This window comes from Petaurus breviceps, unplaced genomic scaffold (assembly GCF_028583685.1).
Source record: "Petaurus breviceps papuanus isolate PSGF00001 unplaced genomic scaffold, PetGlider_PUasm1.0 79, whole genome shotgun sequence".
In the NCBI taxonomy this organism is placed as follows: domain Eukaryota; kingdom Metazoa; phylum Chordata; class Mammalia; order Diprotodontia; family Petauridae; genus Petaurus; species Petaurus breviceps.
In genome coordinates, this window is record NW_027186523.1 from 6,508,652 (window position 1) to 6,522,368 (window position 13,717).

Below are 13,717 nucleotides of genomic sequence, written 5' to 3' on the forward strand. Positions count from 1 at the left end.
TTGTTTTCTTCCTTCTTTTACCAGTTTTCTTCTGTTCCTTTACCTCTCTGCAGCATCCTTCAAACCCTTTCCCCCTTTAGCTTCCATGACACTGGATTTGTTTTAATTCTTGCCTGTGATCATTCCTTTTGCATACTTTCCATCCTTTGGCTTATTAAAAGTACTCTCACTCCCCAAAGTCGTCATCCAGCCTCACTTCCCTATTTCTGTTAACTGCACTCATCCTCTTTGGCACTTTGTGGCAGAGGTTGATACAGCTGACCACCCTCTTTCTTAACATTTTCTCCTTTTATAGTGGTTCTGATATTGCTGGCTACTGACCTAGCCAAACACTCCTCTATTTCCTTCTGTAGTTTATCTTTCTTTTCCTGTCTCCTAAACATGTGTGTCCTCTAAGGATCTATCTTCAGACTTCTCTTTTGTTTTTCTCTACACTTTTTTCTCTACTCCATGGCTTAAAAAGAAGTGACTTTAATTTCACAAGCATTTTAAAGCCCCTAATAATACACATGTCACTGTACCTGAGATACAAAGACAGAAAGGAAAAAAGAAGTTTCAGTTCTACAGAGAGGATAAAATGTGTGCCCAGATGAGTGTAAATGTAAGATAATTTGATTTTTCTTTTTGCTTTTTGGAGGGGGGAAATGCAGGGCAATTGGGGTTAAATGACTTGCCCAAGGTCACACAGTAAGTGTTAAGTTTCTCAGGCGGATTTGAACTCAGCTCCTCCTGACTCTAGGGCCAGTGCTCTATTCACTGTGCCATCTAGCTGCCCCAATACAAGATAATTTGAAAAAAAGAATGCTAACAGCCAAAGGCATGAGGAATTGCCAACTGAAGTCCTATGCAGATGACTTCTGAGTCTATTTATCTAGCCCCAGTTTCTCTCCTGAGCACCAATTCTGCATTGCCAACTGCCCTCCTGATGTTTCAATGAGAAAGTCCCTAATTGTACTCCCCCTCTCTATGCTTAAATTTGCTAACAGCTTATTTCTGTTATTGGCACACTATCTTACTAGTCACCCACATTCAAAGCATCAGGATCAACCTTCACTCTTCTCTGCTCATCTTCAACTACTACTCAGTCACCAACTTATACTGATACTGATCCCACAGAATCTTTGGCATCTGTCCTCTCCTTTTTATTAATAATTCTAACCTCTTAGTTAAGGCTCTAGACCATTCATATAGGATCCTAGATGGTTTCTCTGCCCTGCCTTGTTTTTCATCTCTAGTTTATCCTTCACACGCGCCAAAATAATCTTCATGCCCAAATCTAACTATATCACTCGCTGCTCAAAATTTTTCATGCCTTCCTATTGCCTCTGGAATAAAATACAAAATCATTTGAGAAACTTACCTCCGACTTATATGTTTTCAGCTGTATTTCATATTCAACTTCACCTAACTTTTTTTTTAAAAATCATAAATTATTTTTAAGTCATTTCACATCAGGCCAAACTGCTAGCTGTTTGCAAATCTCTTTCCAAACACTCCATTTTCTCATGGGTTGTGTCCCATGCTTAGATCACACTCCCTCCTATTCTCTTCCTGTTGAAATCTTTTCCTCTTTTTCTCCAAGACCCAATTTGGATTCCACTTCTTCCCCAATGCCTTCCTGATTCCCACTTTCTTCTCACCCCAGATAAAAATGATCCCCTTTATGTTCACATTTTTCAAGAGCACTTTGAGCTTCTCATTTGCCCTTATCACATTTTACATTATATCCTTTTTATCTTGTTTGTGTTACATCCCCTCTCTTTGGGTGCCCAGACTCTATTGTCTTTCATCTTTGAATTCTAGATACCCTAACATATAGTGCCTTTTAAAAAGTAGATCTTGGTTGGAAGGATTGATATATGCTTTTCATTTCAAATAATACTTATTCCAATTCACATATAGAACTTTCAAAGAATATTGTTAGTGTATCTTTGACAAAGTATTCTCTTTCAGGCATATTCCACAGTTGGAACTCCAGATTACATTGCTCCAGAAGTATTCATGCAGACTGGGTACAACAAATTGTGTGACTGGTGGTCTTTGGGAGTGATTATGTATGAAATGCTAATAGGTATGACTTTCATTATTAATTTCAATCTACAGTACATAAATGTTCTTAAGGGGCTCTGACAGAACATACAATATTCATAGTCACCATTATATATCACTTATGGTTTTGTGTTTTGTTTTTAGAAAGTTGTTAATTCTACTTTTGTTCATGGTAAAATAATAATGGAAGCTTGGGATATGCATGTTTTCAACATATTTAAATATGTTTTCATATAATTAAATATGTTTTTCTGAGTATAGAGTTTAGGAAGATGTTTATACAATCATTGTAGTAAAATGGAGATAGGAATACTTCTAAAAAATCCTTTAAATACTTTGAGAGGCAAAGTGGTATCATGGATAGAGAGCCAACCTCAAGGCCAGGAACACTTGAGTTTAAGGCTGCTTCTGGTACATACTGGCTGTGTGACCCTGGGCAAGTCATTTAACTGCTAGGTGCTTTAGGCTATATCTCTAAGACTATATGTTGCAGAGAAGGTGATAAACTACATTGGTAAAGGAAACTTTCTTATCTGGGAATTCTCTATAGTCAAATCAAGTCAAGTGAGCAAGCATTCATACCATTGAAATGATGGGTCTAATCCCTATCTTATATAATTAAACTTTTATTTATATATGTGTGTCCCCTAGTACCTATTCTGTTTTAAAACACATTGAGTTGTGTTATATCTTATAGTCCAAAGAATCCTATAGTTAGCAGGGATTGAAGGCATCATTTACTGATCCCTCAGTGGCTACCTGTTCCCCTCTAGGACAAAATGAGAATGCCTCCTACAGTATGTCCCCAACTTTACTTTTATGCCTTATTTCACTTTACTGACTATCACACACACACACTCTTTCTGTTCTTGTCAAATTGGTCTATTAGCTTTTCTCCAAATTCAACACATCACTCCCTGTTTACATGTGCCCACGTGGGCTCCATCCTTACCTTTCTTCAAGATTAAGCTCAGATACCACCTTCCCTGATCCCCTCAGCAGAAAATCATGTCTCCTTCTCTCTGCCCAGTGACTAGAGTGCCTTGAGTCCTTCTTTACCCCTTCATACCTTATATGTGTTTATTTGTGTATGTGCTGTATCCCATCGATAAAATGTAAGCTCCATGAGGAAAGGAACCATTTTCCTTTTGTCTTTGTAGCCCCAGTTCTTGCATAACCTTGTAAGTGGTAGGTGTTTAATAAGGAAGGAAACAAGCATTTTTTAAAAGCACCTACTGTGCTAAGTTTTTCTCAAATATTATTTCATTATTTAATAATAATAATAATAAAGTTTGAATCCCAGCTGCAACAGCAATACATCATTTACTTTCCTCACAAAAACCCCTCAAGGTAGTGGAAGTATTTTCAAAATTGTTTTATTCTGAAATGCACAGACAAAATGAAATGACCGTTGCCATATGCAAAGTAGAACAAGAAAAGAGCATTGAACATAAAACTCTGAATTTCTATCACCTGCAGCTTGCCTTTCCTTTTTTTAGCACATAATAAATTTAACATGTAAGTTTCAAAGGTCTTCTGTTTGTGCTTCCTTCTGGCCTTCCTTCTGTTCTCTTCTCTGCACTTAAAAAAAGCGCTTCCATGACCTTCTTTTCTTTCTTTTTTCTCTTTTTGAGAGGTCATCATAACACTTTCCCTGATCACCCACCACTGACAAAAGAAAAGAAAACTCTTGCAATAAATACACATAGTTAAAAAATATGCTCCCACATTGTCTGTGTCCAGATATATATGCCTCATTATCTGCTGAGTGTCCAACATCTCTTGGTCAGGAGAGACATAAGTTAAAGCATTCTTACCACCATTTTACAGACAATGAAACTGGGGTTAAGAGCTTATGTAACATTCAGCAGAACATATGCTCCCTGAAAGCAACTACAGTTCCTGGAACCTAGAAGGTACTTAATAAATGCTGGCTGTTTGGCTTGCCCATTGTCACAGAGATAGTCTTCAGACTGGGACTAGAATTCAGTTTTCTTGACTCCAAATTTCATGCTTTTCTTGTAGACAAGCAGTAAACCAGATTAACCGTTTATCTGAGATCTTGTAGAGAGCTGCTTAAGAAAAGTGGAACTAAATAACCCCTAAGGTTCCTACTACCTCTGAAATTCTATTGATTCAATTCAGCAAACATTTCTTAAGTAATAGATGGGTGCAGATCACTACACTAAGGACTAAGAAAGATTCTGAACTTAGATAAGATGCAGCCCTGACCTCGTGGAATTCATAATCTAGTCAGAGAATTTGATACATATAATCTTTGTAAAATAAATGTAAAATAATGCATGTTAAATTCATGATAGCAGTTATAACAAAGTGACATATTAATGTCAGTGGAGTAAAGATCATTTCTAACTGAGGCAATCAGAGGAAGTATCTTTGATTAGGAGGTATTTAAGATGGTCTTTGGTGGATGGGTAGCAATTGCATACTTGGGACTGAGAGAGGTGTGTTTTAGATTCAGTGGAGAGGAAGTAAAGGGGAGCGGTTTAGCATAAGACTAAAAAGATAGAATAGTAACAGATCATAGAGGGACTTTAATGTACCAGAACAGAGAAGGCAGAGAAGTTTTAACTCAGAGACAATAGGTTTTTAGCAAAAAGTAAGGTAAGCAGAGCTGTAGTTAAGACGTTAAATATGGCTGGCATTGTATAAGAAGGATTGGATTAAAGGGGAAAGCAAAGAAAGAAAGCTGTTAGTAAGTGGTTAAAATAATGTGGGAAGGTAGCAAGGAAGTGCCCGTCTTGATGTGAGTCCAGTGGGAATAGAAGGAACCAGATGTAAGAAATATCAAAAATGTAGAATTGGAAGGATTTAGAAAACTAAGTGTATGTGAGAAGAAAACCAGAAATGAATCAAAGTTAGCACTAAGGATTTGTACATCAAAGTTGCTTCTGCCTTACAGAGCCAAGTAGATTAGGCCTAATCTCCCTTCCCACGTGCCATGGTTTATACAGTTCTTACTATGTTTGATCAAAAAATCAAATGAAACTTTGTTGTCTTTGCTATGTAGGATATCCACCATTCTGTTCTGAAACACCACAAGAAACTTACAGGAAAGTTATGAACTGGAAAGAAACTCTAGTATTTCCTCCAGAAGTACCTATATCAGAAAAAGCTAAGGACCTAATTCTCAGGTTAGTGCCTAAATCCATATAAATGACCCAATGGAATCTTAAAGATGTGTGATTAAAATGGAGCAAGATATTTTAATTTTTTCAGCAATTCTAATTGAGATTTAAAACATAGTGATAAAGAATGTACTATACTTTCAAGAACAACCTGATCTTTTTAAAAATAATTTTAAGATTATTGATTTTCAGTTAATTAATTTTCAAGATTTTAATAATTTCAAGATTAACAACTCTTAATTAGGATGGTAAAGAGCAGTGATGTTTCAAATATGTATAATCTCATGAAAGAAAGAAATAATGAATGAATAATCATCTCTTAAGAGCCAAGTATACACTGTATACAGCTACAAAAGCAAAGACGGTCTCTACCCTCAAGAAGCTTTCAGCTTCATGGGAAATAATGCATATACTTTCCAATCTAATGGGGGAGACAGTGCATATAAGAGAGTGGTGAAGAGGGAAGGATATTTTTGGTTTGGGAGGTTGCAAGCATGATACCATAGGGGACACCATAAGGAATTAGATTGATATACACTCTTTCTAGGAGCAGTGACAGAGTTGATTTGATTATGGTTATAGAACAGGAATGACTGTGGGGGAGAGGAGAGTAGGTAGGGGGGACAGGGCATATACACCCAGTGTGGCCACTAATGGAAAGATGGCCACAGAAAGAAGCGAAGAATGGCTGGAACCCAGGCCTAGATGCATTGAGCAACCGAAGCAACCACCAATCAGGGCAAATTGCAGACATGGGTAGAAGTTCTTATTCTCTTATATGCTGAGTTGGGAAATAGTATTATAAGATGTAATTAATGTCTGTTGCTCTCACTCTTTGGGGAAAACTGCTGTGAAAAGTGGAAAGCAATCTGGCAGAGATCAGGTATAGACCAACCTTTACACTGTGTACCAGAATAAACTCCAAATGAATATATGACTTACATGTAAAATAACACATATAAACAAATTCAGTGAGCACAGAAGACATTGGCTGTCAGATTTATAGATCTGAAAAAGTTCAGGACCAAACAAGGGATAGAGAGGACAACTAAAGTTAAAATGGACAGTTTTGTTTGTGTAAAATTAAGAGTTGTTGGGGTTGTTTTTTTTTTTAAACAAACAAAACCAGTGCAGTTAAAATTAAAGGGGAATAAATGATTGTGGAAAAAAATCTTTTCAATAAGTTTCTGTGTTAAAGGTCTCATATCCAAAATATGTAAGGAATTAGTTCAAATAAATGGCAAAAGGATATAAATAGGCAGTTTTAAAGGAAGTAATCCTAGCTATCAATAGCCATATTAAAAAAAAATCCTTTAATCACTAATAATTAGAGAAATGCAAATTAAAGCAATTCTGAGGTTCAGCCTCACATCTATTAGATTGGCAAAGATGACAAAAGAAGAAGTTTTGTTCTGTTCAGCTATGTATATTTATTATGAGGGTTTATTTTTCTTTATATTGTTTGGAGATAAATGAGGAGAGAAAAATAAATATTTATTCAAAAATCAGGAAAATAATTAAATTTGGAAGGAAATACAAAGAAAGCAAAAGAGCATTATTGTAGAAAATTGTATCCCTGTAGGACTGTGACCCAAACTCATAAGAAGAGAAGGAAAATGGTAAATTGTTGTAATTGCTTGTTACCAATTTCTGTAGCCTATTTCATCTACCCATTCACTCAGAAATCATTTGCTGAACACCTCTAGGTGTAGAAAAACATACTTGCTTTTCCTCAAAATTTACAAATGTAGAATTATTTTCTGCTTATTAACTAAAGATGAAGTATTTCAAATATCTGATTCAGTAATGACTTCTTTGAAGTTGTCTTGATTGTTATGCTAATAGCTTGCTTCCATATTGTAGATTCTGTATTGATTCAGAAAATAGAATTGGAAACAGTGGAATAGAGGAAATCAAGGATCATCCCTTTTTTGAAGGAGTAGATTGGGGACACATCAGGTATGTCCATCCAACATATATGACAGGATAAAAAAAGTTAAAAGTTAAAAAAAATTAATAAACCCTAACAATCAGTTTGATTATATCCTGTAAGAACCAAGATAAGAATAATTTCATTGAGGTAGTAGATATTAGTATATTTTTAAAACATTAAATACACTTTTCATGATTACATTCATATTAGAATATGCAGATTAAAGCTAATTGACTAGATTCATGTATCAAACAATTTGAAAACATATAATTGTGCCTCTGTTGAACTTTTTCTATTCAGAGCTATTTTTATTGATCAAAGTAAGGACTTCTGCTTCATTAAAAACTATTAATACATGAAAATATATTTAGATGTGATAGTAACTATTTTTCATCAGGGTGATGAGTTCATTAGATGCTTCTGTCTATATATAAAGATAAAATCTCATTTAAACATGAAGTAAAAAAGACAACTGGAAACACTTTAGATTAATTTGCTTATTATTCTTCCCTCACCATGAATTATTGGTTTCAGTTTAATATTTAACTAAAATATTGTCATCATTTTACTACATTATGACTCTTGCTGTTAAAACCAATGTGGAAAATTCTGGAGGAAAAGATTAAAGATACTTTTCTTCTACCTTTCAGAGACATGTGCATAGGATTAGAAAGAGTTAATGGTATAGAACTAAAGAGAGTTAAATTTTACTCATTTTAAAATATATAGTATAACTTGTTTCATATGACAGGAGGCTGGCTTATATAGATAACATGAGGACCTAATCACTTTCTTTTATCCTAATCTGCATGGCTGCTGAAATATACAATGGATAGAACACTGGATCTACTACCTAGAGGGACCTGTGTTCAAATCCTTCCTCTGATTTTCCCTTACCTGTGTTACCTTGGGCAAGTCATTTAACTTCCATAGGCCTCATCTGTAGAGTGAGGTGGCTGGACTAAAGGGTTCTTTGCCAGATATAGGCATCAAGTTTGCATTTTGCTTTCCTGTTTCATTTCTTTAATTCAGTTTTATATTCAGTTCCAAATTCTTTCCCTCCATCTACGCTCTATAGATTTGCATTTTTATTTTTCTTAGTCCCTTATAATTTTAAAATTTTATTTATTGTAATTTTTCTGATATCTTAGTTTTATTTATTTATTTTTAGTTTTCAGTATTCACTTTTATAAGATTTTGAGTTCTAAATTTTCCTCCCTCCCCAAGATGGCATGTAATCTGTGATATAGGCTATACATGTTCAATCATATTAAACATATTTCCACATTAGAAGTTTGCATTTTGGGAGACTAGGTGATGCAGTGAATAGAGCACTGGCCCTGAAGTCAGGAGGACCTGGGTTCAAATCCAGCCTCAGACACTTAACACAAAAACTAGCCATGTGACCTTGGGCAAGTCATTTAACTCCAATTGCCCTCCAAAAAGCAAAAAAAAAGTTTGCATTTTTAACAAACTGATGCATTCAGTTTCTTTTTTAATGTTGCAATTCCATTTATCTTTCCACTATACTACCCTCTCCCCCTATAGAGGGGGTAATGAAAAGACCACTATCAAGTGATCACTTCTGATCACTTTCTGGATAACAGAATGTTCTAATCTCGGCTAAATCAAGTTGGAACTATTCAAGTGGAATACTCCACTATTTAATACCAGACAGGACACAAGCACAATTAGACATTGTCTAGATAAAAGATTATCTGATTTTGCTGTCAATTTATTACCTTCTTCGTCCATTCTTTCCTTTCCTTCCTTGGCAGGAGGTAGGAATGGGACAGCAGTTATGAAAATAGAGTATATGATAGAATTGAGCTAATAGTGTCAAGCAAATAAAGTCTTTTATTTTAAATTACAAATTTAAAATACATTTAGCTAATTAATCCTATCATACAGATGATGGATATCCAACACAGATCTTCTAATGCCTCTGTTAGTCTTTTGTAATGCCCAGAGAACAGCATGCAGAATTTCTGAGTGGGATTTTTTTAGTTAATGGGCAACTGAAAGTAAATTAATGTTTACTACAGCTGCTTAATGCTCTTCTTTGGCATGTGTAGGGAGAGGCCAGCTGCAATTCCCATAGAAATCAAAAGCATTGATGATACATCAAATTTTGATGAATTTCCTGAATCTGATATCTTACAACCAGGTAAGAGAAAATGCCACTTTGAACTTTTCTTGATTATAAACACTATAGAAATGTGTTTATTCTCCTTGTCGCTCCTATCTTTCATTGTAAAAGTTCTTTGGAATTCCTTTGTAGGTGGTTAACTTGTTGTCTCTGTTTTGCAGTGCCAAATACCACAGAACCAGACTACAAATCCAAAGACTGGGTTTTTCTCAATTATACCTATAAGCGGTTTGAAGGGTTGACTCAGCGTGGTTCTATCCCTTCCTACATGAAAGCTGGGAAATTATGAATGAAACTCACATACGCCCACACCCCAAAAGAACTCAGGTAGCTGCATCACCAAGGCTTGCTTGGCGTAGATAACAATACACTGAAATAAATATTCCCAAGGACGGTGGTGCTCATCGACTTCAAGAGGAAATTCTACAGGATTAGGATTTCTAAGACTTCTACAGGAATTAGTTGGCAGTGCCAGCTGGATTTTTTTTAATATTTGACTATTTTTGTTAACTTTATTATACAAAGGTACTGGAATAAAAGGAGTGTACATCCCTTTGTAACTGCACTGCCTTCGCGCATTACGTCCATTCTGCCTCTGTGTACTGTGGCTTTGTACTGTAACACTTCTAATCAATTCAGGAGAAACACATATCATTTAAAGCAACATAGGCTAACCTGTAGGTCATGGTGCAGTATTGCTGTTTTCTTGCAAACCTTATGGGTTTAGATAATCAAGATAAAAGCCATCTTCCATAGTTGTTAGAACACTTGCCCTATTGGTTTAAACATCCATAGAGCATATATGAAGACAATTTAAATAATGATTTTAATAGAAATAGGAAATACACTGGTTATTTAAAGTTAATTAGGTTTATCATCAAGTTATTGTGCAGACTCCACCATACAGGGTGACAAGCTTATGAGCCGAATACGAAAGTACAACACCTCCACTCCAACACAACACTAATCCATTTACTTTTCATCCAGAATTACTGTTGACTTGTACACAGCTATCTGTGTACTCTTAGGGAGATGTAATTACATAGAAGATAGAGAGTGTCCAGTTGCTTTCCTTAAGGCAAAAGGATTTTTTTTACAGAGAACATGGCATTATTTTCATTTAATTATATCAAGTTGGTTTTAAGAAATGACTATGAGGGCTGCTTGTATGTAGAATTTGTGTATTTTTATTAAACTATTTTTTTAAATGTCAACCTTCTGATCATGATAATGAACTTGCAGAGATGCCAAGAGCTCTTTACTTTGGCTTTCCAGAAAGATGACGTTGATACATATCATAGCTGTTATTTTTTTTTGTTCATTGAATGGAAGTCTCTCCTTTGGTAGTACTTGTATTATTGTGCCATTAGTCATTGTACTCCAAATGTACCAAAGATCCTGAATTGAGTGGGTGTTCATGACTAAGAGGAATTTTTATTTTCCATTGGGAATGACATATTAAGACATGAAAGGGTTTTGATTGAGGTTAACTTATTCAAGGGCAATATTATTCACATTTAGTTTCATCACTGTGGTTTAAGTAGATGGGTTCCAGGAAGTGAATGTTGACCAAGGTTTTGAGGATTGGGTGGGGGGAGGGAATGTAAGAGTTCATACTCGAATCTAATGATGTGGCCAGTGAATCTGTCTTGCCTGAAGGTTAGATAATCTTTTATAACTCTATATTTTAGTTTTGAAATGATTATCTGAAGTTTTAGCATTTCATAGGGACCTAACAGTTAAAGAGTAATCCGTTATCTAAGAATGTCCTAATAATTTGTGTCTCCAAATAATGAAAGCAGTCAACAAGTACAATTATTGTAACTGACCTTTTTTCAGAATCTAGACTGATGGTTTGCTCTTAGGAGGTTTCCTGCTCTTGAAAAGGAAAAATTTCATGTGAACATTATGCAAAATTTTTAAAGCTTTTACAGTTGCTGCTAGGTAACCTCGCATCTGTCTCAAGAACATCTGGCTTTTACTTTTGCCACCTAATGTTCAGTTTCAATATTTGAACCCCTGCTATATGTCCATCCATGACTTCATCTTCTTTATTTTCCATGTCTGGGTCATGTGACTGAGTGTCCTAATGGCGAAAGCTATTAAAATTTTGATTTGGATTATCTCAATTTGACTAACTTTCTGATTTTTCAAAGCTGTAACTGCCTTTTATAAACATTTTCAGCTTCCAGGATTCTTTACTAGATACTGCTGGTTTTTTAAAGAGCTATCCTAATAGGATAAAGGTGTTTTGGTAAGATTCAAGGAGATTGCAACCTTATCCAATTCTTAATTTCCCCTTTTTAACCTTAGTAACTAGTACAGTAAAACGTTGTTAATTCAAGATTCAGAAGGCCAAATAAAATAGTAATGTCTAGTGAAAGGAGCTGAAATATCCACTATCTCATTTTAATTTCAAGGAAGCAGAAAATTTAGGAAACCTGCTTCTTTCAGATTATTTCATGGAAAGAACCTAGAAATGTTTCCAATTGCTTGTTAGTGGAAGTCATAAAAAGTTTATTTTGTTTAGATTATTGTGTGTCATTTTTCTCACCTTCACACAAGTTAACAGGGTGATGATTCACAATCCATCAGATCATTTCATCAAAAGCATTTCTTAAGTGCCTATCTAAAAGCAATTAAAGACTCTGTCCTTTGTGAGCCTACAATTTGATTAATGATGCAGATTCAACAGGTGATTTGCAAAGTACTATTGAGACTGAATTTTCACTATTACACATGTACCATATTTCAGGTCAACCACATCATTTAAATGGCAAAACACTAAACAATGGGGTAATAGCACTTGCTTTGAAATTTGCCACGATTTTGAATTAGCAGAAGTTTTACTATAAATTATTTTTTTCCTAAATATATATAAAACTGTATAACTCAGATTTCTTGATATCTTGATTTTAATGTAGACTTTGACTTTTTTATTGAAAAAACACCTTTATATTAAAGTGAGTTATGTTATTTTTCTTTATGTACGTTTCTTATTAATACAGCTTTAAATCTCCTTTAAATTTACCAAAATGTAGAGCTGTCAGAAAATATTGAATTGCTTAGAAGTCATATATGTGATTTCTTAGCAAACTGATTTTAATAAAATTATTTGGTGAAGATGGGAAATAAGAACTGTAAAATATTGGAAACATTTTTTGATCTTACCAGATCATTATAAAACATTAATGAAATTAAAATGTGAGCCTAATGTTATGGGGTTTGTTTTTTGTTTTGTTTTGTTTTTGACCCCTACGTATCTTCCTGGAAATCTGTATATTTCAAAACTATTTTTCCATATATAAGTCCATTATTTTAATGCTTGTCTGTGGAAGATCTACAGAATATTGGTATTCCACGTTGTTGGGGTTAAAAAAAAATCAGTTATCCAGTTTTTTACAATTTCCAAAGAAAGTAGATCTCTGTGTTGATAAGCTAAGATCCTGTGCCCCTAAACACATTCTCTCGTCTGAATCCCATAAAAATTCAAGATGATAATTTTCTTCTTACCCCAATATTTTCCCTTTATTTAAAAGTCTTTTTTCTTTTCCCTTTAGAAGTGCACTTATTTCTGAAAGATGTACATGAGAATACTCAAAATAAACTTAAATAAAAAGACATTCAGACCTCTAGAGGCAATACTTCAGTTTTCTATGAAAGTTTAATATTTGAGGGTGATACTGTTATTTTAAATAAGAACAAGGCTACAAACAGAAAAATAGACCTCCATTCTTTAAAAAGCAATCTGAAAACATAGTTTAGCAATTGTGTAGAAAACTAATCATCAGAATATTGGGTTCTGTGTTCAGTTACTAAGATTTGTAAATGCTGGTTTTGGTGGGGCTTAAGTTTCTTTTTCAAGAGTCAGACAAGAATAAAAAAGCTATGTTTACAAAACTCCTTCTGATGAATGGTGGTTTTTTTTGGGTTGGTCTTGGATTTGGGGGAGGGCAATTTATGCTGTTTCTGTACTCTATAGAAAAAAAATATGTGTTCAAATTATAATTCACAGTAAGACTAAAATAGTGGAAGTTATAGTCTAATAACACTTAGGATAGTTACATACATATGTAAACATCACATAGATATGTATACACACATGCATGGACCTACATACACATGTGTTTTGTGTGTGTGTTTATGTACACATACATGTATACACCGGCCATTCCAAAAGCCTTAATGCAGTTTTAAGCTGGACCTCAAGGAAGAATTCAGGTGGGTGATTTGAATTGGGAATCATCTGAATTGAGTTAATGCTTAAAACCATTGAAATGGATAAGATCACCAAAGGTAAAGTATAGGTATAGAGAGAGAAGAAAAGAGGGAAGAGAATAGACTAATATGACATATAAATAGCTAAGTGACTGTAGCAGCAAGCACACTGGCATACCCAGGATGACTGCTAGCACAAGTTCTTTGATCTGCTTTTCT

At 34.6% G+C, this 13,717-nt stretch overlaps 1 protein-coding gene across 2 annotated transcripts in view; it reads left to right on the forward strand.

The window, feature by feature from the left end:
- The window catches only part of LOC138175807 (serine/threonine-protein kinase 38-like), a 122,514-nt gene extending 109,334 nt beyond the window's left edge, over positions 1-13,180 (forward strand). For both annotated transcript variants that reach the window (XM_069106303.1, XM_069106304.1), the window contains exons 10-14: positions 1,954-2,071; positions 5,081-5,204; positions 7,062-7,157; positions 9,207-9,298; positions 9,442-13,180. In XM_069106303.1, the coding sequence (XP_068962404.1) occupies positions 1,954-2,071; positions 5,081-5,204; positions 7,062-7,157; positions 9,207-9,298; positions 9,442-9,569 (558 nt within the window). In that variant the 3' untranslated portion in view covers positions 9,570-13,180. The remainder of the gene's footprint in view (positions 1-1,953; positions 2,072-5,080; positions 5,205-7,061; positions 7,158-9,206; positions 9,299-9,441) is intronic.
- Positions 13,181-13,717: the final 537 nt, after the last annotated feature.